The sequence below is a fragment of the Falco punctatus genome, assembly GCF_963210335.1.
Source record: "Falco punctatus genome assembly, chromosome: 5".
Classification (NCBI taxonomy): Eukaryota; Metazoa; Chordata; class Aves; order Falconiformes; family Falconidae; genus Falco; species Falco punctatus.
The window spans coordinates 75166514-75193197 of record NC_137584.1 but is presented as its reverse complement, the minus strand read 5'-3'; the positions used below and the strand labels follow the sequence as shown (position 1 = coordinate 75193197).

General features: G+C 47.2%; 1 protein-coding gene and 1 long non-coding RNA gene across 2 annotated transcripts; one reads left to right on the top strand and one right to left on the bottom strand.

Annotated features, from left to right (window-relative positions):
- Positions 1–8955: 8955 nt before the first annotated feature.
- On the top strand, positions 8956–19137 carry LOC308064722. The gene is made up of 3 exons (XR_013928503.1): positions 8956–13256; positions 14002–14128; positions 14665–19137. It is a non-coding gene; the product is annotated as an uncharacterized lncRNA (long non-coding RNA).
- A 416-nt stretch (positions 19138–19553) lies between these two features.
- LOC308064721 (antimicrobial peptide THP2) lies at positions 19554–22569 on the bottom strand. Its single transcript, XM_080389605.1, has 4 exons — positions 22420–22569; positions 21262–21340; positions 20469–20589; positions 19554–19785 (listed from the first exon to the last, which is right to left on the bottom strand). The coding sequence occupies exons 2-4, from the start codon at positions 21317–21319 to the stop codon at positions 19770–19772; spliced, it is 195 nt and encodes a 64-aa protein (XP_080245731.1). The 5' UTR covers positions 21320–21340; positions 22420–22569; the 3' UTR covers positions 19554–19769.
- Between the last annotated feature and the right edge of the window lie 4115 nt (positions 22570–26684).

Here is a 26684-nt window from a genome sequence, read left to right as displayed (position 1 = left end):
ACTGCTTCTATCTCTCTGCCCGGGTCTGAGAGAGGACATTGTTTCATGGCACACAGGCATGAAGAATAGGAGATCTGCTCACTCCAGTGCCCCAGCGGCCCTCTTTTCCCATGAAGCTTCACTGGAGAAGACAGACCCTCGCAGCACCTCACTGGAGGCACAGCAGTGCTGGCAGCACTGTCTGGGTCTCTCTTTTCCAGAGTATTTTAGCTCAGTCACAGCTGCTCTGCATGGACTGATATCCCTCATAGATGTGATGGATGTGGACCAGGGTGTGGAGTTATGAGCACAGACAAGTATCCAGGGAGGGCTTGTGTGTGTATGGGGAAGGACCGGTCTCCATGAATAGCTTGGATGCAACTACCCAGGGGTAAGACTGAGATGCCTGGGTGAAATAGAACAAGGTCCAAAAAAAAAAAAATAAAAAAAAAAAATTAGTCAGGATGAGTTTGGTACAATGCTCTGGGTGATGTTCTGTTTGTGTTGAGAAAAGAATGTACTTTGAATAAGAAAAGGTTCCACTGAGGATGTTAAAGTAAATAAATGTACCACTGAGGATGTTAAAGTAAAGGAATGTATTCTGAATAATTAGAAAAGATAAGGTGGGCCTCTGAAGGAGATAAGGAGACCATAAGTCAGGAGACCACTGAACAAAGAAAACTGAAAGGTTTATTCCACCTAGATCCCACCTATGATGAATGGAATGACTGGGTGTCAAAATCAAATGAATATGTATGTAAAGATGTTGTAACCTCTCATGAAAACTGTATAAATCACCTAACTTTCCACTGAAAACTTTGGAGCTAGCTTGTCCGGTGCAAATTGGCTAGCTCTCCAACGTTGCACAAAATAAATACCTTTGCTGCTTAAAGACAAAATTCATCTCTGAGCAGTTACTCTGTGCCGTTTTGCCATCATGACCTCAGGAACAAGCTGGTTTAGTGCTGGTTTGCATGAGTCCAAAATATTATTTGAGGTGAGCAACTTTCAGTGTCCTTCTTGTAATCACAGTACGTAGAAATAACATTTGCTTAGAAGTGGGCTATGGAATTAGCAGTTTTCTTGTTTTGTGAGGGATTGACAAACAGATGGAAAGACTATACAGAGAAGCCACTGTCATCTGGAGTAGGTTCATCAGCACATAACATTAGATGACAATGTTCCCTGTACAGGCCATGGCAGAGGAACAGGAGTTAATTTTAAGTGGGATTTGCAAGGCCTGTTTTGGACATCACCATGAGGATGATGTGACTTGTGCTCTGTCTGCTGTGGAAGAAACAGGTGAAGAGCTCAGCCCAGCTGCTTCATCATTGCAAAAATCTGCATGTGGCCAGTTGAGTCCTGCTCCTGGCATGTATTGACAAGTGCTCTTGTTTCAGCTGTGTCGCCTCCATCCCCTTGCACACAGCAGCAGGTATTGGCAAGCCGCTTTCTTAAGCAGGATAGTACCTTGGCAGAGCAACAGCTGGTAGCCGCCTCCCGGACCCTCCACAGCTCCCAACCTTGTGTCAGTTTAGTCCCTGCAAGAGACATCTGTCTCTCAGCAAACTCCCGGTCAACCTGCTGGGTCAGTCTATGGCTCCTCTGCTTCTTGCAAACAGGCAGTGGCTCTCTTCCCCCATTTATGCAGTGGTTGGATCATACCTGGCATCTTCAGGACCCAGCTGCCAACCTCCACTGCTGAAATCCTCAACCCTTGGTAGCTGGGAGGACCATGAGTACTCTTCCAAACACTGGAAGAGGCAACCCAAAACTCAGGCATACAGCATAGTCCCCTCCAGACAGGCAAGGACTGTCACTTGTCCTGGTGGCATGCTGAGCCTACAGCTACAGCCAGAAAAAGGGAAAAGGCCTTGGCCCAGGTTTTTTTTTATGTCTGATGGGCCGTCCTGGCTTCAGAGCTGCAGTAGGCGATAGGCTGGAACCAGCTGCATCTGGTGGTTGGGCTTCTTACAGAGCTTTGTTAAGGCAGCAATTAACTACATCTCTGTACTGTTGCTCTTTAACACATGCTCAGTTTTGGGGTGGTGGAGGAAATAAAAAGCTGTCCTGAGTGCCCTGCTCCTGCCCACCACAGCAGAATAGCGTTGGCTGCCAAGCCATCCCCTCAGAGACAGGTCTGCAAATACTTTGTACAATTGCCCTCACTAGGGAGGGAAATTGAAGCAGGAACGAGCAATGGAATATGATGAGGCATGGGGATAAAAGATATATTCATGTAACCACTCAGCAAATATACATTATGCATGAGTTTGTTTTTTAATATATATACACATATCTAAATATGCTTGATGAATCTGCAACAAGGCCGAAAAAGTATATGAAGATGGCACCATCAATACTTTGAGAACTAATAAAGGGTTACATACAGCAAACGCTTAACACAACAAAGTCACAACGAAAGCTTGTCATTCATGGGATTGCCAGTTGGACGGAGATGTCATTCCACGTGGCACCTTCCCAGTTATTTTCAATTGAGAGCAATGATTCACTTGGAGGGAGGAATACAGAGCTCCTTTGTGTTACGAAAGCAGATTGCATGCCAAGGTCTAACGAACAGGGTTGCAGCATGACCCAAGAAGTGTCCAGCAACCCACAGCACCGACTGGCCCTTACGCAAGGCGAGATGACACAAGACCCTGGGCTGGAGACCTGGGAATCCTTTTCGGAGGTGTCAGAAGAGAAAAGCCATGCTTCTCTTTCTCTAGCAGGCAGAGAAAGAAGTAAAGGACCTTTTGGGCTGGACATTTTGAAGTGTCAGCTATCTGAAAGGACACTTTGCCACGTGGAGAGACCAGCTGACTGGCACCAAACTGCTGCTGCTGCTGCTGCAGGGAGCTGGGAGGCGGCAGGAGGCTCCTACCCCTGGGCTATCGAGCGTGTCCTCCCACTGGTGACTGGTCACATCTCCTCCTGGACAGGCTGTCCCCTCTCCTCCATCTCATCCCTGTGAAGGAGCTACGAGACACGCAGGCAGGGACCCTCCCACTCATCTCTGCCTCCCTTCTTTTCTCCCCAGAGCTGTGACCCTGCCAGCAATTCCCAGCCATGCGGATCCTGCCTCTCCTCTGTGCTCTCTTCTTCCTGATGCTCCAGGGAGCAGCAGGTAAGAAATGGGAGGGGGGGGGGGGGGGGGGGGGGATGGGGAGGGGAGGAGGTGACATGGAGGATTTGTTCTTTGTCAATAATTTTGTAGGGAGGATTTATCAGCTGAGATGTTAAATCACGTGTAGCTTTCCCTGGTAGCTGTGGCGTGCTCCTGGGGGTCCTGTACACCCTGTATCTTTCAGGAAAGTCTTTTGTGGCAGGTTCTGCAGCTGGGACTGAAGCCAGGACCTTGTAACAAAGCTCTCCCACTCCAGGGGTGAGGTTTTGCCACCACCTCTGTCCCTCCTGGCCCACACCCTTTCAGACAGCAGCCGTTCTGGAGAGGAAGAAGAGGGAGGAAGGCAGATCCTGCTTTCACCCTTGGCATCCTCCCTTATGCCAGGAGGAAGCCAGTAGACATGATGGAGAGCCTCTCCCAGAAGCTGCTGCGGGATGGTAGTGAGTGTTTGTTATCCAAGTGCCATAAACATCACCTTGATTTATTGTGCAGACACCTGCCTGGGCATTTTGTGGCAGGGGACAGTCAGAGGTAGGCTAATGCTGGCCACGCGGGGACCAAAGGCTCACTGAGCATCTTGCCAGAGCCATGCCGAAAGTGTCCTCTTTCTGTGTTCTACAGGGCTGCCCCTCACGCGAGGATCACCCCAGGACTGTGAGCACCGCGGGGGCTTCTGCTCTCACAGGTCATGCCCGCCAGGGATCAGTCGCATTGGCATTTGCTCCGAGCAAGACTTCTGCTGTCGAAGGTACATTCAGGGGTGCTTGAAGGGCTGAGGTTGCTGCCTGTTGGGGTTAGAGGTGAGGCTGCTGGAGAAAGAGGGGAGAGCATGCAACCCAAGGGTAAAGAAACATCCCTGAGCCTTCATTGTTGCCCTGGATGGCACAGGCCCTGCCAGATCTTTTCTCCTGCAGCCGATGGTATCCTTGATGGGCTCCTGGGTCGCCAGCACCAAACTCCAAGCATCCCTCTGAGACCAGCCTGTGCACTGGCAGCGTGGTTGGGACGATGCTGCATAGAAACACCAAGCACTGCTGGGAGCAGCGGCAACCCTGGACAGCTGGACTACGGTCCTGTGCAAATCCCTTTACTCTGGTGTCCCCAATACAAGGTGGCCGTTTGCATTTCTGCTGCCAAAGGATGTGTGTGTGTGTCCTCAGAGAGCGATGTGCGGGCATGCGTCTCTTTTCTCTGCATGCAGGGAAGGGCAGAGAAGATGAAGTGAATTCCCAATAGGCACAGACCCACAAATACATCCACCCACTCACTACCCCCCTCTCTTTAATTTTGCCCCAAGCCACAGCAGTGTCCCCCCACAGTGTGTGTGTGGGACCAACTGGGACCCCAATACCAGTCTTCTCGCTCAGCAAGGGCATCCCATCCAGTGCCAGGGATGAGGCATTGCTATGAGCCTCCTAACTGCAGTGGGTGCCTATTGGTTGTCCACTGGGTCCCAAGCTGGGTCAGGGGTCCCTGTGGGTCTGTTTCATAGGACATGCTGCTCTGGCAGCCTTGGGTCCATCCCCAGATGTGGGGCCTGGGTGTGTGGCACCAGGGGGGCATTGTGGGGTCCAAGGGTAGCTGGGTGTGTGTGGGAAATCATTGTGCCCCTGAGGAAATAGGGACTGATGTCTGTGCCAGGGGACGACTCAGGATCTTGGGCTCGAGCTGGGGGTCTGTGCTGTTGGGGGGATGTTCAAGACCAGGGGCTGGTCTGGGGAGGTCAGCTAGGAGCCCAGGGACAGGCTGTGGGTCAGCGTTGTGGTCGAGCCTTGGGGCAGATTGATGATGCTCAGCTCAGGGTAGGGCTGTGGGGGTGGCCCCTGCACTGCCATGGGGAAGTCACCATGGGGGCTGGCAGAAGTCATCCCATTGCTCCCAGCCAGGGAGCAGCCTCAGCCTGGGGCACTGGGTACTTCCATGGTGATGGGCCAAGGTCAGGCCAGGAGTAGATCAAAGTCCAGTTCTGGATCAGCAGAACCAATCTCCAGCTCTGGTGGGGTCCAGCGCAAGATCCCCAGCTCAAAGCAGCTCCCCAGGGCAGGTGCTGGACCCAACCATGGCCTCCCTGCGGTGTGGGCTGGAAGCCCTCTCCACACCATAATCAGCAGCCCTGGGTTGTGCTGGCTCTGGACTGGTCCTGAACCTGGTGCCAAACCTCTAGGAGTGAGGTTGCTGCCAGCACCCTTATACCTGCAAAGACACTGCCCTGGACATCCAACCCTAATACTATGGATTGCTGCTCGGGGGAGATAACCATCACGCATTTCTCTGATAGATGGCACTAGACCCTTTGTCTCTGATGTATCCAACCTCAAGGCCCTTTGCTCTCTCCAGGTTCCAGCTCTCAGAGCTTTGGTCTCTCTGGGCAATGGATCAGCACTCTTGGTACTCTCTCCCATACCCAGTACTCTGGCTTGAAGTTTACTAGAGCACTGCACAACCATGCAGACACACTATAGCCAGATTGTTCACACGAAAACATAGGTAGTAATAAAGTTTACCAGGAATATAGAACAGATTATGGTGATCAGATGTGGGGAATGGCCAGAGAAGCATATTGACCAGCAGCCTGCTTACAACAGGTTGGCCCCTTTCACCCCTTGCTTCTCTCTGTTTCTCATGACCTGTTCCTCCTTGACCCACCTTGACCTTCACCTTTCTGAAGCATCACATGATTCCTATAAATTGACAAATTATTTTGATCATGTCCATATCTCCAAGGCCTAATAAGTCCTATTCACCTTCATTCCATAGTCTCCCTTAGTCTGCATATCTTGACACAGAGACTTTTTTCCATTGAAGACCATTTGTGTGTCTTGTACCAGGAAAAACAGGTGTAGAAGCAATGAATTCAGATAGAATTAGGTGAGCTGTGATCTTACCTGATCGCTTCTCCTGTTCACTGTTGGTTATCTGAGTAGCCATCAGAAAGGTAGACTTAAGCTTGTCGCTCCCTAGTATATCAAAAACAGATCATCTTGGCAAGGATGAAGCTGTTCTTGTAATACTACAAGAGCAGCAAATGAAAATATTTTACATAATCCTGCATGTCACACACTGCCTTCTTGCAAAGTAAAATGAGAGGAAAGGAAGAGACAAATATTTTCTCCTTTTCTGGGACTGGTTGCACAGATGTCTGCTTTATCCATTCCAGGCAGTTCGTGCCAAGCCCGTGTGCCTGCTGTGCAGCAGGGTGTCACAAGAGGTGTTGCATGAGGATAACGGTGCAGATTGCAACAGCCTCAAGAGGTACCTCAGCTTCTCCCATTGCATCAGAGAGGGATGAGGTGCAACCCCATCACCCCCACATGGACGGGTCACCTTCTGATTGGCCAAGGGGAGATGCGCCAGCAGGAATACGCCCATCTCCCACCCACTGGCAGCCGTGTAAAACCAGGGTGGTTTAGGCAAAACAACACTGCTTGGACGCCAGGGCACCTGGGCGTGATTCCTGCTGCCTTTGTTACAGCCTGAACACCACCGGTACCTTCGTCAGGTAGGTGATTGACAGGTCTCTTTCTGGAAAACTGCCCACTCAGCTTCTCTGTTCAAGTCCCCTCACCCCAGGTGCACCTAAATGAAAAACTGCTGGAAGCATCCACGCATAGGATCAGGGTATCAGTGCTGCCCGGGCAAGAGAATAAAAACCTTCACATGAGTCCTAAGAGTCCGGGGCATGTGGCCGATGCAGCTAAAGGTTCCCGTCACTACGGGAGAGGCTGGAAAGGTGGCTGGATGCTGGAGGGGGGACTCAGCTCCTCTGTGCTGGGGGAATGGGGACTTTCCTCAGGGCAGTAAGGAGATACTTTCCCAGAGCAGTACGGAGGTTTCCCATCCTTTCAGTTAACTCACAGCGTTGATTAATTTTCCCTCTGTGGCCACCCAGATGCTTCCCTACCCTCTTGCTCCTCCCTGGGTCGGTGCTGCACGGGGCAGGGGCGGTGAGAGTGGGGCTGGGGAGGGTCTTTGCTGGCAAGTCGAGGAACGGTCTGGAGCTGAGGATGGGCACTCCCAAGCCCAGCTGGGAGGACCTTCCTGAGCCCAGGGGAGCAGAGGCGAACAGGCAGGGTGCTTTGGACTGGTTGAGGTGATGGAGAGCACCGGCCAAGCCTTCATATGACGTGGCATCTCCAGGCACAAGCATTTCCCTAATTTCTTGACCCGGCTTTGGCTAGTGGCATGGGACTGCATGTTGCCAGAAGCATCTCCTGATGAGCAAGCCTCCTCTGCTCGGGCATTTGATTATGAAGAGGCAGAAAGGAGAGAGCAAATGCCCTAGCGTTAATCCTGGTCTGCAGACTATGCTGGGAAGTATACCTGGTGTCATCCCTTCGTCTTGTCCCTCTGGAAAATTCTGCACAGGGGACACACGCAGGCCCTGCAGATGTTCTGAGGGACTGTAACTTGTAAAAGCCATTTCTCTTTCCTTATGACCTGAGTTTCAGTGGGTGTTGTTGGGAGTAAAATGATGACAACTAGGCGTGAATCCTCCAGCCCGTGTTTTGTGGAGAACATCAGGAAGACCTGTGAAGAAGACAATGAAATAACGTCCAGAATGCCCAGCAGGCTGGTGCTCCCTGAAATGCCCCCAAGATACCCGTGAAGTTGTGATGCAAGGGGGATCATTATTGTCTCTTTTTGTTGGAGACTGTGCTTTTTGGCTCAGCATGTGCCCAGCCTTGTCCCTGTCCTTTCTTTGTGGTCCTGATGTGTCTTCTCTGCAGCCCCGTGAAGACGAGGGACAGGTGTCAGCCATGCGGATCCTGTACCTGCTCTTCCCCTTTGTCCTCCTGTTGGCCCAGGGTGCTGCAGGTGAGAGGGGAAGAGGGGAGGTGGGGGGAGGTGTGAGCCCCTATCAGTGGTGTCTCCCATGTCCGGGGAAGGGACCAGATTTGTCAGGGAGAGATAGAACTGGGTAGATACACACAAGATGGGGAGGGGTTGGCTCTGATCAACGGCCGGGTGGCTGAGGAGCCAACACGGCGTTTCCCGTGCCTCACACTGGTCCTTCCCTTTGACTTTCCCCACGTGTGCACATGCTGCTGCAGGAGAGGTGATCTCGTGCTGGAGAGGTAAAGATGTTTGGTTTGGTGCTCGGTGCACATGGCAGACATCCAGGGAAAGTGTTTGCCGCTTGGGAATCACACACAGTTTTTGCATTTAACCCATGTTCACTCTTTTTGACCGCTTTTACTCTCCAGGATCTCCCTTGGGCATAAACAATCAGAAAGAATGTCAACGTCAAAAAGGTTTCTGCTCATTACTGAACTGCAGCTTCCCGTATATCATCAGTGGAAAATGTTCAAGGTTTTACTTCTGCTGCAAGAAGTAAGTTTTGGAATGACAAATGGCCCTGTGATTGCACAGAGAGTTGCTTTGTGTTTAAGTGTCCACGACTTGCTGATGGGTCAGTGCTATACGTGCCCCAAGGCAGAGGCCAGGGAGGGAAAGGAAATCTGCTTAGCCCTGCCTTGAGTGGGGCTGAAGGATCCCAAGGTCAGCCAGCACCTTCTGCTCTCCTTCAGACCCATGAGGCTCCTTTGGGCTTTGCAGAGGGCTCTTCCAAGGCAGCAGAGTGTGAAGCATTTGCTGTCCCTCTGCAGCATGGAGGACACGATCCTGGTTTTGCTGCATCTGCAAAGCCTTGGGGCCAGGGCTGCCACCACTAAGATAACAGGGATCCCAACTGTTTGCCATAAGCACTGAACTTCATGTCTGTTGAGCCTGATTCTCTGGCACCGCAGGCCTGCGTGTCATCGCAGGGCAGGTAGGAGGGGTGGGAGGAAAAGTCATTTACAACAGCTCATGTGCTCCTCTGCTTTCTTCACCCAGGATATGGGGCTGAATACCTGAACCCTGTGAGCAGGATGTGCCCTTTCTTCTGTCTGCTGGAACCATCTCCTGAGATGCTCTCCCCTCCCTGCTGTCCTCTCCCCTCCCTGCCTCTGCTGTCCCCAGGCGGTGTGACAGCAGGAATGGAAGCGCTGCTCCTGCTGAGTGCCCAGGTGCTCGTGGGCTGGAGACATCCCATGGTGGGCCCAGTGCCGTTGGGGCAGAGGCTGCTTTTCCCGGCTGGAATAAAGACGAGCAGTTTGGCATTGCAGTGGGTGTGCCATGTGGCCGTTTCCTTGTGACAGAGGGTGTGCCGTGCCTGCTGGCCCTGGGGGTGGGGGTGGGTTGGTGGCAGGAGAAGTGCCTGGGGTGCTGGGGGTCACCACCATGGCTGTCCCCAGGGATGCTCTTGCCTGGCAGCTGCGTGGGAGCTGGGAGCCAGCGTGTTTGCTGTGGGTGTGATGGAGCTGCTCTGCTCCCTCCTGTGGAGTGGGAGCCCTGTCCTGTTCCTGCCCGATACGGGTGTCCCTTGTCCCCAGCAGCCACAGCTTCTTGTTCAGGGTTGTGCTGGGTGGTGTGTCCCATGTGTGGGTATGGACACAGCTGCACACGTGACCCAACCCAGAGGCCCCAGAATTACCATCTCTGATTTGGAATGGGACCTCCATGTCCATCAAATGCAGTCACTACTCAGCTCCCTCCCTCGTGGCAGCCCCACAGCATCAAGCCCTCTACCAGTCCCACAGCCTCTATCTCTGTAATAATCCTCCTGATGGGGCCTGATCCTGCACACAGCCCCCACAGACATCCTTTCAGGCCGTGGAGGGGATGTAGGTCTCCCAGGCTTGCTGCCCAGCTCTTCCTCAAGGTGACTGTTCCAGTGGGTCTCATGGACCACAACCTGGAAATGTCTAGAAGTGTCATCCAGCAGGGAGAAATCAGAGGGTATTCGCCTCTCTGCCTGCCTCAGAAAAACAGATTGCAACACTATTCTCTGTCAACAGCCAGTGACCTCAACATTTCTGCAAGCGCAGGCTTTTGCCCCGTATAGTTAAATACATGTCTTATTCGATGCACACGTATGTCAGCATGAGTATGTCAGCAACTGATTGACTGATGGTGTTGTGGAAAGTAACCCACCCATGGGTTTATTATAGTGGAGATAGAGAATAAACAGCTGCAAAAGGAGTAATATCAACGGATAAATGATACTTACTGTTACCCATGATATGACATGACTTACATGGAAGCAGTGAAGTGGATGCTGATATATGTGTGCATTTGAGCATCAGCTCATAAATGCATGCAGCAATCAGTATGTTATTTCCAAAGCATTTGTTGACATTTCAAATATAAGCAGAGATAAACCCTTTCTTATAATTTTGAAAGGTAACAAAGTTTATAATATTCCTCATGTTACCAGGCAGTCTCATCTCTGTGCCTGGCAAGAACACGGAGCAGATCCTCCTTAAAACTTTGCTAAAGCACATGGAAAATAAGGAGGTGATTTGTGACAGCCAACACGGTTTCACTAAGGGTGAATGGTGCCTGAAAAATTTGGTGGCCTTCTATGATGACGTTACTACACTGGTGGATAAGAGCAACTGCTGTCATCTACCTGGACTTGTGCAAAGCATTTGACACTGTTATGCATGACATCCTTGTCTCTAAACTGGAGAGACATGTATTTCATGGATGGACCACACAGTGGATAAGGAATTGGCTGGATGGTCATGCTCAAATTATTGCAGCAAAGATTTTATGTCCAAGTGGAGACCAGTGATGAGTGGTGTTCCTCAGGGGCAGTGCTGTTTAGCATCTTTGTTGGCAACATGGACAGTGGAATCAGGTGCACCTCAGCAAATTTGCTGATGACACCAAGCTGTGTGGTGTGATCAATAAGCTGGACAGAAGGGATGCCATCCACAGGGACTGTGACAGGCTTGGAAGGTGGGCCCATGTGAACTTTATGAGGATCAGCAAGGCCAAGTACAAAGTCCTGCACATGGGTCGGGACAGTCCCAAGCACATATACAGGCTGGGCAGAGACTGGATTGAGAGCAGTCCTGTGGAGAAAGACTTGGGGGTGTTGGTTGGTGAGAAGCTCAACATGACCTGCAATATGCACTTGCATCCCAGAAAGCAAACCCTACTCTGGGCTGCGTCACCAGCAGCATGACCAGCAAGCTGAGGGAGGTGATTCTCCCCTTCTACTCCCCTGCCACCCTGTGTCCAGCTCTGGGGCCCCCAACATAAAAAGGACATAGACCTGTTGGACTGAGTCCAGAGAGCCGTTACGATGATCAGAGGGCTGGAGCACCTCTGCTATGATGACAGGGTGAGAGACTTGAGGTTGTTCAGCCTGGAGAAGACAAGCCTCTGTAGATGCCTTAGAGCACCTCCCAGTACCTAAAGGGGCCAACAAGAAAGCTGGAGAAGGACTTTTCACAAGGACATGTAGTGACAGGACAAGGGGGAATGACTTTAAGCTGAAAGAGGGTAGGTTTAGATTAGATATTAGGGTTCTTCACTGTGAGAGTGGTGAGCACTGGCACAAGTTGCCCAGAGAAGCTGTGGGTGCCCCATCCCTGGCAGTGCTCAAGGCCAGGTTGGACGGGGCTTGGAGCAACCTGGTCTAGTGGAAGGTGTCCCTGCCCATGGCAAATGGTTGCAACTAGATGATCTTTAAGGTCTCTTCCAACTCAAACCACTCTACAGTTCTATGTTCTTGCACATTCCATGCTAACTGATTATTTTGTCAGATTGGAGGAGGAAAGGAGGGAAACCTTATTGAGACTGGCTGCTGTTGTCAAATTCTGGCAGTTCATGCCAAGCCACCACAGCCCGTGTGCCTGCTGTGCAGTGGGGTGTCACAAGAGGTGTTGCATGAGGATAACGGTGAAATTTGCAACAGCCCCAGGGAGGCATCTCAGCCTCTCCCTTTGCCGCAGGGAGGGACAACCTCAAGATGGCAACCACATCTTCCCCATGCAGATGGGTCACTTTCTGATTGGCCAAGGGGAGATGTGGCCATAGGAATAAGCATGTCTCACCCAGCAGCAGTGGTATAAAACCAGGGTGTTTCAGGCAAAGTGGTATTCCCTGACCCCAAGGGCATCTGGGTACTAGTGATCCCTGGCACGTTTGTAGCGGTCTGAAGACCCAGACCTTCCTTGTCAGGCAAGTAACTATGGGCTGTCTTTCAGGCTGACCACCATTCAATCTCTCTGTTGAAGTTCCATCATAGTGGAACCATCTAAATGGTTGGTTATATCTGTTCACATAATGATGTATCTGAGCTTTCTAGAGAAAAATATAAATTGAAAATACAAATCCTTTCCAATTAGAGCTTGGAATCTGCTGAAACAGGGGAAACCTGGCACAGGAGAGATTGGAAAGTTTCTGTGGTGTTTGAAGAGGGACACCAGGGTCTTCTATTTGGGATAGTGGGAATTCTATAACTTGGAGGAGCCACTTTCCATTCAGCAGTACAGTTTCCATTCTTTCAGCCTTCAGTTAACTCGAAAGGTTGTGTTTTCCTGATCTTTGGACACTGAGACATTTCTTTCTCTTCTTGTTCCTAACTGGGGACCTGCTGCACAGAATTATTTCATGACTGAGCTTTACTGTTGCTCTTGTATTGGCCATTGGCACAAGTATCTCCAAAGTGTGCAAACCTTCTCTACTTTGCCTTTGGTAAGGGGACGCAGAAGCAGGAGAGCACAGACTAGGTGTAATAGGTGTAACCCTTATCTAATGAGTACAGTGGAAAGCATACCTATTATTTCCCTTTGATTCTGTTTCCCTATTTATATTTTTACAAACTATATAGTATTTATATTTAGGTCTGTTTTAGAGACAAGTGTGCCACGTGTAAGGCCCAAGGTACTTAAGTTTTCTGACTGCATTCTCTTAATAGCATCAGCTGCCTTTTTACTTAAAACAGCACAGATCACCAGACTGAATATTTAGTCTGTGTTTGGGAGAAAGCTTAAGGAAGATGACTGAAATATATGTGTTTAGGTACTGCATTGCCTGAAACTTCCTGAACCATTTGCAGGCTATTCAGGAAGCTGCATATGTAGCTGTTGTTCTTGTCAGTAGGCAACAGACAACACCATCTTCTTTTGTTCAGGATAACACATCTGCAGTTTGGTATAGCACCCTGCCTAGGCTTCAACACTACCCGGGGTCCCCCAGTGCCCTTGTTGCTTTGGTATCTCCCCTGAAGGTGAAGACCTGTGAGAGGCGTCAGCCATGAATCTCCTGTATGTGCTCTTCCCCTTCTTCGTCCTGCTGGTCCAGGGTGCTGCAGGTGAGAGAGGGAGATGGGGTGAGGTGTGAACCCCCCTCAGCCGGGTTTTCCATCATGCAGGAAGTGACCATACTTTTTAGGGATGCTTAAAGGAGGAAATGGTTTTGTGGCTTTGCTCCAGCATAAGAAGTTATGCAATGGGACACACCAAAGTATGCTCTCACAGTGCCCCTTCCTCTGAGAACAGAGGGGCTGGTGTGGAGAGAGCCATCCAGGAATAACAGCTTGACTCCTTCTGTGGGTTAGGGAGGGGTTGAGCTCTGGGCTCCACACTGGGCATTTAGCTGCTGCTCTGGAGGGTGAGCTCCCATTGCAATCGCTGAAGTCTCAGCCTATGCAGCCTAATCCCACTCAGGCAAAAATATGAATGGGAAGTCCATTGTCTTATCACAGATACTTAGCACCTTTGGAGGACCCCTAGATGTGTGTGATTCTGTGATATCAAAGCCCTCTACCCCAGGCTGGCTGAGCTAGCCAAAGCTTTATGGATGAGCCAGTCCTTCTGCAGAGACAGCAGGAGGTTGGAAAATATCCCTTTGTACCAGAAACGGCCAGGGGTACCTGTGCCTCAGGGCTTTAGCTGATAGTCCTTCTCAACAGTTAACTTGCTCTTGAAGGTGCAATTATGGTCATTTTAATACTTGGCCCACAAGGTGGGTTGAAATCCTAGTGGAGTGCCAGCCCTTCTGAATTTACAGAATATTCTCCCAAATTACCTTTTCCTTTCAACTGTTACACTGTACAGGTGCATCTCTGGATCCAGGAAATGAAGATCAATGTAAGCAAGAAGGGGGAGTCTGTAGTTTTTTGACCTGCTATCACCCTTATTACATCTTTGGAAGGTGTTCAACATTTATGGTTTGCTGTAAAAAGTAAGTTCTAAAGTCAAACACTCAGGAATTGTCCATCTGCTTGCTTGGCCGAAATAGATACGCTGTTCACTTCGTATCCGTACTGCTGGATAACACCCTCCTGCATCCATGCTGAGAGGCAAAGGCCAGGGGAGGAGAGTTTAAAGTTCCTTGGTAAAGCTGCTTGAGCCTGCCCTGTGCCGGGCTGAAGAAGCCCAAATTCAGCCAGCACCTTCCCAGCCCCCGTCAGCCCCGTGAGATCGGACTGGGGACTTTCATGAAGACTTTCCCATGCTGTTGGAAACTGAAGTTTGATCTTTGTGTAGTGTGAGGCACAGGACCATCTCCTTGAGGTTTCTAAAGAGCCTTGGATTCCAGACTGCAATCACTAAGGAAAGCACATGTCCAAGTCATCTACAATAAGTACTGGGAGGAGGGGTTGCCCAGTAATTTCCTACAGGTCCTTATACTAGAAATGGCAGAGAGGCTGGAGGTAGACAAAGAGGGAATGTAAGAAAGAAATACTGGTGACCATATACTGTGCTTTTCTTATGCAGGAAACCGTGATGAATCCCTGGACTTTCTGAGCAGGTTGCCTGCCCCTCTGGCTGCTGGAACCATCTCGTGATGTCCTCTCCCCATCCTGCCTCTGCCATCCCAAGGTGGTGTGACAGCAGGAGTGGAAGTGCTGCTCCTGCTGGGTGCTCATGGGTTGGAGATATCCCATCATGGGCCTGGTGTTGCTTGGGTAGAGTCTGCTTTTTCCAGCTTGAATAAAGACATGTAGTTTCACAGAATCACAGAATCACTGACTGGTTAAGGCTGGAACGGACCTCTGGAGGTCATCTGGTTCAACCCCCCCTGCTCAAGTTGGCCATCCAGAGCTGGTTGTTGAGGCCTGTGTCCAGATGGTTTTTAAATGGAGACTCCACAATTTACCTGGGAAACCTGTGCCAGTGCTCAGTTCACCCTCACAGTAAAAAAGTATTTCCTGGTGTTCAGAGGGAAAACTCCTGTGTTTCAGTGTGTGCCCACAGCCTCTGGTCATGGCACTGAGCACCACCAAAAAGAGCCTGGCTGTGTCCTCTTTGCACACTCCCTTCAGGTATTTATATACATTGGTAAGATCCCCCCAGAGGCTTCTCTTCTCCAGACTGAACAGTCCCAGCCTTTTCTCGTAGGACAAGTGCTCCAGTTCCTTCATTATCATAGTAGTCTTTTGTTGGACTCTTCCTAGTACCTCCATGCCTATTTTGGACTGGGGAGCCCAGAACTGGACACAGTCCTCCAGGTGTGACCTCACGAGCGTTGACTAGATGGGAAGGATCACCTCCCTCATCCTGCTGGCAATAGTTGATCTAAGGCAGCCCAAGATTCTTTTGGGATAACCTTTGACACAAAGGCCCATTGCTGGCTTATATTCAGCCTGGTGTCCACCAGGACCCCCAGTTTCTTCCTGCAAAGCTGCTTCTCAGCTGTGTGGCCCCAGCATATACTGGTGCATGGGGCTGTTCCTCCCCAGGTACAGGACACTGCACTTCTCTATGTTGAACTATCAACAGTTCCTGTCAGCCCATTTTGCTAGCCTGTTGAGGTCACTTTGGGTGGCAACACAACCCCTGGCATGTCAGCCGCATATCAGCACACAGTTTGGTGCCACCTGCAAGCTTGCTGAGGATAACCTATATCTTAAAGTTTTCTGGTTTCCAGGGAAGAAACAGGATGCCTCCTCCTCTTTTCCCATCTGGACACTATGAGACCAGCCTTGCCGCTCTCTGCCATCAGACACTGCCCTCAGCCCTTCTACAAACCAACGCACGAAGCTGTGCTGCTGCTGCAGGTGAACATGTGTGTTTGTCTATGTGCAGGTCTGCGTGTGACCAAAATACTTGTCAGGTAGCAGCAAGGCCAGGTGGTTCCATCTGGGGAGTCTGGCTTCGTAGCAGTGAGGCAGCTCCAGTTTTAAACTGGGAAGGCTGGTCAGCAAATTGTACAGCCAGGGTCAAAGCTAGCAAATAGCTCAAGCAAGGACCAGGGGAAATAAATTGACCTTAAAAGCTGCTCTCAAGTGATGAGTTTGGCTTATCACAGCTCTTTCTCATGCAGCACTGTTACACACAGCTCCATGTAAATTCTGGCTTTGAAAACAGACAGCTAAACCTCTCTGCAGTGAGCACAGAACATTCCCTGTATGTCTCCTGCGAGATGACCCTTGGACTCAAGGGTTTGAAGGCTTGAGGCTTTCCCTAGGAGGGATGTTCAGCTGTGTCGAGATGGCAAAAACTGTACCTCCATGCTCTTCTTCCTGATGGTACATATGAGTTTGCTTTTTGAGTAAGGCAGAAAATGAAAACCTTTTCTGACCCTTCTGTTCAATGACTCCATCACTCGGTAGAGTTTTGCTGCCAAGCTATATCCCTGAAGTCAAAACTGCAGACACTTTTTTAATGTTGTCGTGTGATTTGGAAAAATAAAGAGCATAGAGCCATCATCATAGTAAGTGAGAGCTGGATTAAGTTACCCAGTGAAACATGATGGAAACAAATACCAGCAAACAGAAGCCCAGCATCTCTGCCAAGTGCTGCATACCCAGCTGGAAAGCCAACGATGGCTGAAGGTGGCCTATTCCTCCACCAGAACAACCAGAGTCACTTCTTATGAAGACACATGTTCATGAATACACCCACACATTTACTCACAGGTGGATCACAATCATAGAGGCATTTTGTAGGAAGGGTGAGAGCAGCTAGTCTAGACTCAGGTTGTCTCCAGATGGATGGAGAGGAGAAGACACCCTGCTAACTCCCTGCAGGACTACCCATCTGATCCATGGGACCCCTCTGAAATGTAACCTTGAGGGGCAACTGGACAGCCAGCCTGGGAGATCTATTTCCCTCTAAATTCTACAAAGGTCTCTTTGGGGGTTGCCATGGCATCTGCTCAAGTGCTGATGAGGGCAAGGCAGGTCCCTCCCTGCTGTGTGGTGGGATGGGGTGTGGAGCAGCATAGCTCCCAGCAGGGCCTGCAACAAGGAGGGTTACAGTGTGATGGAGCAATATGATGAGGAGTCTGGGACCTCCAGGAAGGGCAGTGCCCACGCAAGGGACATACTGCCCAGCACAGAACTCCATAAGTATCTGCTACTGCTGGTGCCTGTGGCTGCCAAGGACAAGGACCAGAATAGGGGTGACATTTGGCCACTCATAACAAGCAGTATCCTGAGGCCAGAATTTTTGTCAAGGTAAAGATGGAGGCTTGAAAATCATCAAGAAATTTCAGTTTTTGAATTGTAGAGAAACCTCAACAGCTGGTGGCCAGCTACCCACAAACACCTGCTGTCTTGAGAAATAATGACACTTCCTGTCCTTCACTTCCACAGTGCACACTTCATTCCCAGACATGACTATCAAAGGTCACATTGCCAAGCGGTGCCACTCAAGGGAGTATTAAGCATTTGGACAAGCTCAGGCAGAACTGCAGGAGGTGAAAGAGGGGCTGAGACAAGAAGCATTTCAGTACCAAGTATTATGTGACCTGTGAAGTATGTATACCACACCTTCCACAACATATACCATGTGCAACACATTTGAGGGCGTTCAGTTCCTCTGATTTCATCTGGGTGGCCACAAACACAGCAGTGGCTAGGCTCCCATCACAAGCAATAGAGTCAGGAGAACCAACAGAATGGTGAGGACGGCTTCAGTTGCTTGGACATTGGCAGCAGTGCCATTTCTAGTTCTGTGTGGTATTCTGCCATGTGCTGCTGTGGAAGAGTCAAGACTGCTTGCAAGTCCAGTCTATTACAGGGTTGTAGAAGTTAAAATCTGTAACTTTAACTGTCATAAACCAGATCTTTTAAGGACCTTCTGCGTCTAGTTCAGTAACACCATTGAACAGTGTTTAGTGTAGGAAATCCTACAAGGGACAGCAAGCTAGATGTTACATTTTCGTAATGCATTTGAGCTAGAAGTAAATATAATATAATAAACCTGGTTATCTGCTGGTTAAGTAATAGTTAACAACTGTGTTCTCTGTAAGCTAATTCCTTTGTATGTTTGCATTTCTCAGAAAAATTTATAACTTCTGTCATGTTGACAACCGAAAACACCCTGATGTTTTCTAGGCACAGATTTTCACTGCTTTGTGTCTGTTATGGTGTCTTTTTCCCAGTCTTGATACAGAGTGCTGGACTCGCTTCTGACTATAAGCCTCCTATGCATTCTCTTCACTTTTCTCTTTGCCGTGTCAGATAGAAAGCAAGTCTACAGCCTACACCAAAGAAGAAAAAAGACGAAATAAACATTTTGAGGCATTTTTCTAAAATCTGCCCTATCAGTTTTGAACTGCTTTTTGATGGCAGACAGAATCTAGCTGCTGTAAATGCACTGAGAAGAGTCCTGAAGCACGAGATTTTGTCTGAATGCATGGCCATGTTCCATGCTGAATACCTCCTCTGGATACGTTCCCTCTGAGAGCCATCAGTACCCTCTCAGCCCCCTTTGATGTATGAGCAAGCCCTGACAACTGTCCCACTGCATGACAGGGCCAGACAGTCTTCTAGCACCAGGCTGTGTCTACAACTTGTCCAGGCATGGATGCCCCCCAAACATGCATTTTCCAAAGATTTTGAGTTATGTTAACTATCACCATGACTTGAGTATAGGAAATCATGCCACAGAGGATTAGAAGTTGGGTGGGATACCTGAGGATAAATTTGTTCCCTGCTAGGAAGTGCAAAGAATAGTCATAGGACATATAACACTGCAAGAGGCAGGCAAACAGAATCGCCTCTTGAATGTTTCAGAAGTGTGTGTATCCCAAGAGAGAACTGAAGGGAGTGTGCCATACGGTGGAGGGAGTGGGAGAGGAGCTAATGAAGAGAGACCAGTATAATCTGTTCTCCACCTATTGTCTTTTATGCACCTTCTCAGAGGGACAGCTGGAAAATTCCACCAAAACTTACAACTGTTGCTGTGAAATTACAGGACAAACAACTTCTGGAGAGAAAAGAACTGCTATAAATTGTTGCAGTAAAGAAAATAGGTTTACATCTTTCCTGAGATGCTCACGAGTATCTTCCAGAAGCCAGAACACAGAGTCTTCACATGCTGATGTTTTAATGGATGGTAGGTGTCTGGGTTTCTAGCTATTTCTATTTCTCTTTCTCCAAGAAAATATTTCTCCATAGTAAGAAATAAAGGATTTTGGCATCTGAACATATCCCACCAAGGGAAACTGAGTCCTTTCAGTCAAACTGTCTCTTGGTACTGGAGGGTAAGGTCTTCAGTCCCTGTCTGTCTAGCCCTGGACAGCTATATGTCTCCGAAACGCTCAAATTAAGGAGCAGCTGGCACGGTAAATTGTTGCCCTCTGGGGTTTGTGTGTCAAAACCCAGGTAGGATCATTGCCTTCAGCCCACGCAACAAACACCCATGTTTCAGCAATGTGAATGCTAAGCAAGAACAATTTATTTAAAAGGAGGGAAAGCAATGCAGAATATATTTAGATTTATTCTACATCATAAAGCTTCTTGGAATAAAAATGAGAGATGCATGAGGCTTTGTAGCAGGATGTGGTGGTTTTAGCAGTAAGGGTATTCAAAGCAAATTCCTAGGGTTGGGAGAAATTTTCATCGCTCTTGAATGGACACTCCATGAAGTCTTTATACACGCCATGGCCTGCACAAAGGAAAAAAAAATATTCAGATTCTCTTTCTGCTTGTATTCTCTCCCTACTTACTCTCAGTCCATGCATATTTTCCTCTTGGGTATAAATACTTTTCAAAATACCCTATGTCATGTGTAGTCATGCTGGGACAGCCCTGTGCACTCATACCTGTGAGTAAGAAGAGTGTTTTCCTATTGCTTCAGGAAAAGTAGGGAATTAAATTGATATCCTTTTATATTGCGGTGAATGCGTGAGTGAAATCCTGAGTGAAAATATAAGGCTACCTTTCACATGATAATTTGTTTTTACAACACTGTCACGTGTTGTGCACACATTTGATGGCACTCTGCAGCATAACGGAATCCCCCCATAGAGCACAGCAACCCACTTCTACCAAACCCTGCTATTTTGCTCTGACATAGGAGCTGTAAAGTGGTCAAATGTTGCTGGGACAGCACAAGGCTGACATCTCCAACCATGCTTTATCTTTCTTGCTGGGGCAGATCATGGTGCACATATCAGGAGAAAAAGCACAGTGGAGCTCAACCTGCTTCAACATTTGACTGTCCTCATGGTGTAATAGGTTTTTTCCTTATATCCAGTCAATCTCAATAGCACCTTGGGGTTAAGGGAACAGGCAAAGTAGATTTGTCTGCTCATACTGCAGACAAGCCTTGGTGAATGTCAAACTCACAATTTGCAGCAGGAGCGGAACCCAAAGCATTTTCCAACTTTAATCATATGGAAGGGACATCTTCCAAAGTGACAGGACCCATGTCTACAGAAAAGCATGTCCCGCCGGGGTGAAGACAAACCTGCAACAATAACAAAAAAAATTTCCTTCCCTCTCATTCTGCAAGGCAAGGCAAGCAGCCCTAACGCCAGCAGGGCTTCCCATTCCTTGAGCTGCCTTTACCACTAACTTGCCTTGAGGACTGGTGCCCAAATTTGGCCATACTGGAAGGCCATGTAAGAGGTGAGATTACAATGCAGGTCTACACCTTGCAGAGATGGGATCCTTAGCTCACAGTGCATCTAAATGTATAGCCTTCAAGTCCAGGTGGAGAATGATAGAAACCTCCTGACTCATTGTCCTTTACTTTATGGAAAAGTGTCATGGGTCCAGAGGCTTTAATATTGGCTCCTATCTGAAAAGAGTTGGCCAGGCTTCATTTTCATCTGCAATCCACTGCTGAGTGTGCTGTTATCCAAAGATCATGGCCACCACAGACACCATCTCAGGCATCTAAAACCAGAGCGTTTAGCACAATCTTTTTAGGAAGACACAAAAGTGAAAAATCACTTTTCTTCAGAAGTTGTAATTTCTCCACCCTTGAAACCATTTTCATAGGGGAGCACAGGCAATGAGCTGTTTGACTAAATCCTGTTTGGTTTCTAGCAATTTTAACCAGTAGTGGTTAAAATGTGCTGGGAAGTTTACTTCAGGTGCACAAAAATCCCCTTCTAGCATCTATTTTCCATCTTACCTGGAGAAACCTGGAGTGCCAAAAAGAGGAGAGAAAAGAGCAGGTAAAGGATCTTCATGACCGCAGATTTGCTGTGTCACTGTAGGGAAAAGGACCAAGGAAGGTGTATGATAGACAGTCCCTGGGATCTACAGTCTTCTGAACTGTACAAATGCTTGTTAATCAAAATAGCATTTTTATTGCCCTTTTCTTCAAACTTTCGAAAATAACCAGTAATACCCATATGAAATCATGGCTGCTGTGCCAGCATTTCTGGGAAAAAGTTAATTTATACAGGGTAACATGCTTTCAGGATATGTGATCATTAAGTTATTTTAATAGTTTGATCACTCAGATTTCTTTCACACTTTGCAAGTAGTCTTTAGCCAAACTGCAATCATGATTTCATTTTTAGTTAAGTGTTTTATCTAATAAATAAACAACAGTAAGCAAAATAAGGTGAATATACAGTCAAACTTATAAACTTCAGAAATTTGCAATGCCTTCAATGAAAGAGTTCATAATTGAAATAATATCAGCAAAATGGGATTAGATAGCCTAGAAAGGGGCTTATGGATAAAGAAGTGGTATTTAATGTCATATATCTTGGCATTTGAGAATCTTCTGATCCATCAGAAATTATCTTCCCTTAAGCAAGGAAGGGAAATGAGGTTGTGCTGAGATGTCATATTTCTGCAAATGGAATGGTACAGCATGGCCAAAATCAGCTTTGAAATTAGTACTAAAAGTTTACACAAATTTCTATGTATTTGAAAATATCAGAAGAAACAATCAGGCAAAGTTAATAATTCTGAAAATGAAATAAAGTTCTTAACATAGAGGCACAGATATAAAAAATGATACTGGGTTTCATCAAAGACATTGCTAATTTCTCTGGACCACAGACCTCTAAAGTAACCTGACCCAGCCAGATTTTTCCCTAGGACTTAGTAAGCAGAGTATTTTTATCAAAGTATTCTAGGTATTAGCACATATTTGAACTACTTATTCAACAGGCAACGTGCAATTTCAGGAAAACTTAGATTAACCCTTTTTAGTAACCTAAAATTTAGGTTAATAATGCAGAGGTTTGGGGGGTTGTTTTGTGGAGGGGGTAGGTTTTGAGGAAAAGACAACAGCAGACATTGAAAGAAAGAATGAAAAGAACTGAGAAGTTACCAGGTGTCAGGTAAGCCCAGAAGCCAAACAAGACCGGCTCTTGGTCCTTTCCCTCCAGAAGGCTTTGGCTGTAAGGTTTACAGCCTCTTTTATAATATGTTTCTTAGGGGGAGTGACAACTGCTTCCTCTTGTCAGCCACACGTTGAGCCAATCAAAAAATCACCCGGTTTTGGGGTTTTTTTTTGGTGACTTCTAATGCAACAAGAATCAAGTTGCTCTTCATTTCGCAGTGAAAAAGCAGGGTTTCTCTCTGAACCTATTGAAGCTTTTCTTCTGGAAAATCCTAGGTTACTCATGCAATACCTCTTGTGACACTCCAGTTTGTGTAAGATACGTTAAACCACCGTGGTATGTGACAAATGTCTTGGGACATACATTGAACTGTTCCTGCTTAACATAATCCATTGCAATACAAAACGTCTGTGTGCTTCCCTGCACTCCCAGTTACTTTATTTTCTGTTCTATAAATACAAAATATAAGAACACAGAATGGACGTAAGAAACTAAACCAGATGTCCATTGGCCTAGCGGCCAGTGGCCACTAAAGATGTCTAAGTAGAGAGCATAAAATGTACAGAAATAGGATAAGTGTATCATGGTTATGCCCCTGTACACCCTTCCAGCTGATGGAAAATGCAGCAGTTTAGGGACATCCAGTGCCAAAGGCTGTCTCTGGACCCTCAGGCTGCAGAGCTCCTGACTGAGCATTCTTCTGTGACTCTGGCTGATCTTCTTGTACTTCTGGCCTCCACAGGACCTTCAGTTGATAATTCCACAAACTTATTATGCCTTAGGTAGCATTCATTTTCTGCTTATCTGCTCTCAGCCTGCTAGCTGATCATCTCTGCTTTTTCTGTCACGGGAAACAGCAAAGAAATACACCTTTTCCCCCTTTCTACATCACTACTGATGCTGTGGTCTTTTCTTACACTCCCCCTTGTCTGTCTATTTTCCCCTCAATAAAAAGAGGGATTCTGTCAACCACATCTGTCGGAGAAGTCTTCAAATGGATCCAGCCATTTCAGTGAATCATTCCTGTTGTACATTCATCTTATTTTTTTCAGTTCTGTTACAGCCTTCTGGGAATGGGCTGGCTAGAATTGTGTGCAATGTCCAAAACGCATCTTGCATTAGTGTACTCCCTAATCAAATTTATTTTTTTGTTTTCAGCTCCTTTCTCCACTTCAGTTTCTACCATTTGCCTTGCCTTTTTGCCCACAGGTGAACACTGACATTTCAGAGTGGTATCCACAGTGAAGTCTACAATTGCATTAGTGTAGTTTTGAAGTAACCCCCTGATGGTCCCGTGACTTCATGCTGATTCAGTTTGCAGTGAGCTTTTCATGTGTGCAAACTAGATGCCTTAAGAGGAAAGTGAACCAGAAGTTTTGCTTTGAAGGTACTCCAAAGGTACTCAAAGGTGCTCTGCTGCTTAGTGGGGCATGAACCAATGTGTGGTCTACACAACCTCAGGGTCCTGTAGAGTGTACATAACATTTCTTTCTTTTGGAAACCTGAGGAGTTTGGACTGGGTTATCATCCATTTGAGGAGAGGCTGAAGTACCTGTCTTTGTTCAGCTTGGAGAAGACATGGCAAAGGGTCATCTAACTGCAGTTCACAGCTACCTAATGGTAGCTATAGAGAAGATGGAGCCACACTCTTCTCAGGTGCGCAGTAGAAAGATGAGAGGTAACAGACACAAATTACAGTGAAAGAATTTCCAAATATAATGAAAAAAAAGCCTCTCACAATGATGGTCATCAAACACTGGAATGGGGGCCCAGAGAATTTATAGAATCTTGATAATCTCGTAGATATTCAAACTCAACTCTAAGCTCTAGGCAACCTGGTCTATCTTTGGAACTGGCTCTGTCTGGAAGGGTGGATAGACCAGACGGTCTCCAAACACCCATTCCAACTTACATTGTTTTTTGGTTTATTCACTAGCAAAATCCAAGTCAAACCGAACTCATAAATCAATATGATGAAGATTCGAGGAGCCTCGGCACAATCTATAAGGTCTAGCGATCCTTTCCTTTATACTGATCTTCCATTGCACCAAGTCCCTTGCTGACACACCCAGTAACTATCCAAAGACACCAAAACTAAATACTTTTTCAAATCGTATTTGATTTTACATCTCACCTCAGGCAACAAACATTGTTCATGCAATATTTTAATATGACACCTGAAGTACACATAATAAGTTATGATACATTTGCTGTCTTGAATGACTCGTGTTTCTAATTGACCAAGATCACTGTGAATGACATCATGTCTTATGGATCATGTATTATCAAAGCAAAGCTGAAATATTTTAATTGCTTATTGGTTCTTTGGTTTAGTTACTAGTGATGTGATTTTTTTCAATAGTTTGATACTAATTTCTTAAGTATACAGAAGTTTACACATGTGCATACATGTACAGACACACATAGAGAGATATATGCATGTGAAAACATGCCTAAAAATTATTTCCCTTAAATACATACCCTGGTAATTGAGATAGGTTTTTTTATTTACTACCTATTTTTATAAGTAAGTGAACTGTTTCTGCAGTAGGAAAAACGATAGTTGAATTTCTGGTGTGTCTGTGAACTTCTGGCCATAAAGCAAAAAATGGATGGAATAAAACTGCAGAAGCTGCAGTTACTTCACAGCTTGCCAAGAGTTTGTGGTTACCTTGCCTGCCAACTGTTACTGTTACTCAACCTGATTCCTCAAGGAAACAAAGACGCATCGTTAATTTTTACCACGTCCGAGGTCCTATGTGCAAGTAATATCAAGGACGTGACTTTAAGGTTGAGCATTCTTGACACGGTTAATTATAAATTCTACATGGTTGCTCCCATCATTACCATAAAAATACCTGTGCCTGGACATAAAGAAGGGAGAAACAGAGGAGGGATGGAGCACGTTTGTTTGTCCAAAGCTCATAGTGGTGAGGCAGACCTTACAAAGATGTTGGTTTGTGGCTCTTAGGGTGGATAACCTTTCCATCCCCACCTGCAGCTCCTGTTCTTATAAGCAAGAGACTGCCAGTTTCATACATCAGGAGGAACATATCAATGTTTTGCCCTTCAAAATCTCAGCAGGTTTCTCCAGTGCCTTTTGCTGCTAGACCTGACTTACACCAGGACCACAGTAGTGCTACATGTTCCTTCACCCAGTGCATCTGGGTAAGGAAGTGCACGGGATCCAGCCCAGCTAAGCTGGGCAGCACCTCACAATAATTTGGCTCTTGACATTAGGTAATTCTTTCTACCCAAACTGTCATCTGCTTTCTCACCATTTTCAGTGCAGAGGGAAAGGGAATCTTTATGGAGAGTTTCCTTTTACTTTTTCTTCTGTTTTCTTGTTTCATCAAAGTTCAGAATATGATCTAGTTATGTTTCTCTCTATCTCCACAGCAAGTCTTAACTCCAACTTCTTCAAGTTGAAGTCCACTAACAATGCCACCCTCCCCCACTCATTTCAGGTCCAGATCACCCAATCCTCTTTGGAAGAAAACAAATATTATGGTGGGGTCAGCATTTTATGTAATAAGACAGTGCTTAGAGCCCTGGCACATGAATTCATAGATGGAGCCTGAAGCACTGCTCTGCCAGATGCAGATGGGATACACTATTAAGGGAAGTGTCTTCCTGATGAGGCTGCAGTGTGTCGTGAGGAGAAATGTCTTTCTCTCTTTCTAAATCAAGATATTTGGGTAACTGTGCAAAGATCAGTTCCCAGAAATGAAGGAGGATCTTGCCTCCATCTTAGGAGTCTATATCTAGCACAGCAGATGAGGCAACTGGGAGCAAAAGGGAGAATCTCAAACTCTGCTCCTAATAGTTCTCTGGTGAAAGAAAAAGCCGCAAACATTAAGGAGGTCTTTTGGTGGTGTCAGCCCTGTTTCAAATGATACTACACGAAATACCTGTCTGTTGTTCCATCCTCACCTCAGGAGGATGATTTGCTCATGGTATTGAAGGCCCGGGGCATCTGGAAGCCATTGTATGCAGGTGTAGCTAGAACATCAGGACCAACAAAAGGCTAAGCTCTAGCAGCTTGCCAAATAGCAGATATTTTAGTGCGCTCCAAAGAGGAGATAGGTCACCTCCAACAGTGGTGGCTGGTGGCTTAGTTAACTACAGCCTGCCCCTCGGTTGTACAGTAACACCACCCCGCAGCCTCCTTCATGTGCACTGAACTGAATTCTAACCATAGGGCATAATCAATGCACAGGAGATCAAAGTATTTTGATGCCACTATGGAGTG

What these genes read in the sequence shown, in the direction of transcription:
- LOC308064721 (XM_080389605.1), bottom strand. Translation starts at nt 21,319, where the DNA reads ATGAAGATCCTTTACCTGCTCTTTTCTCTCCTCTTTTTGGCACTCCAG. An exon ending in GGCACTCCAGGTTTCTCCAG is followed by an intron (nt 20,590 to 21,261) that starts GTAAGATGGAAA and finishes TTATTGTTGCAG; the next exon opens with GTTTGTCTTCACCCCGGCGG.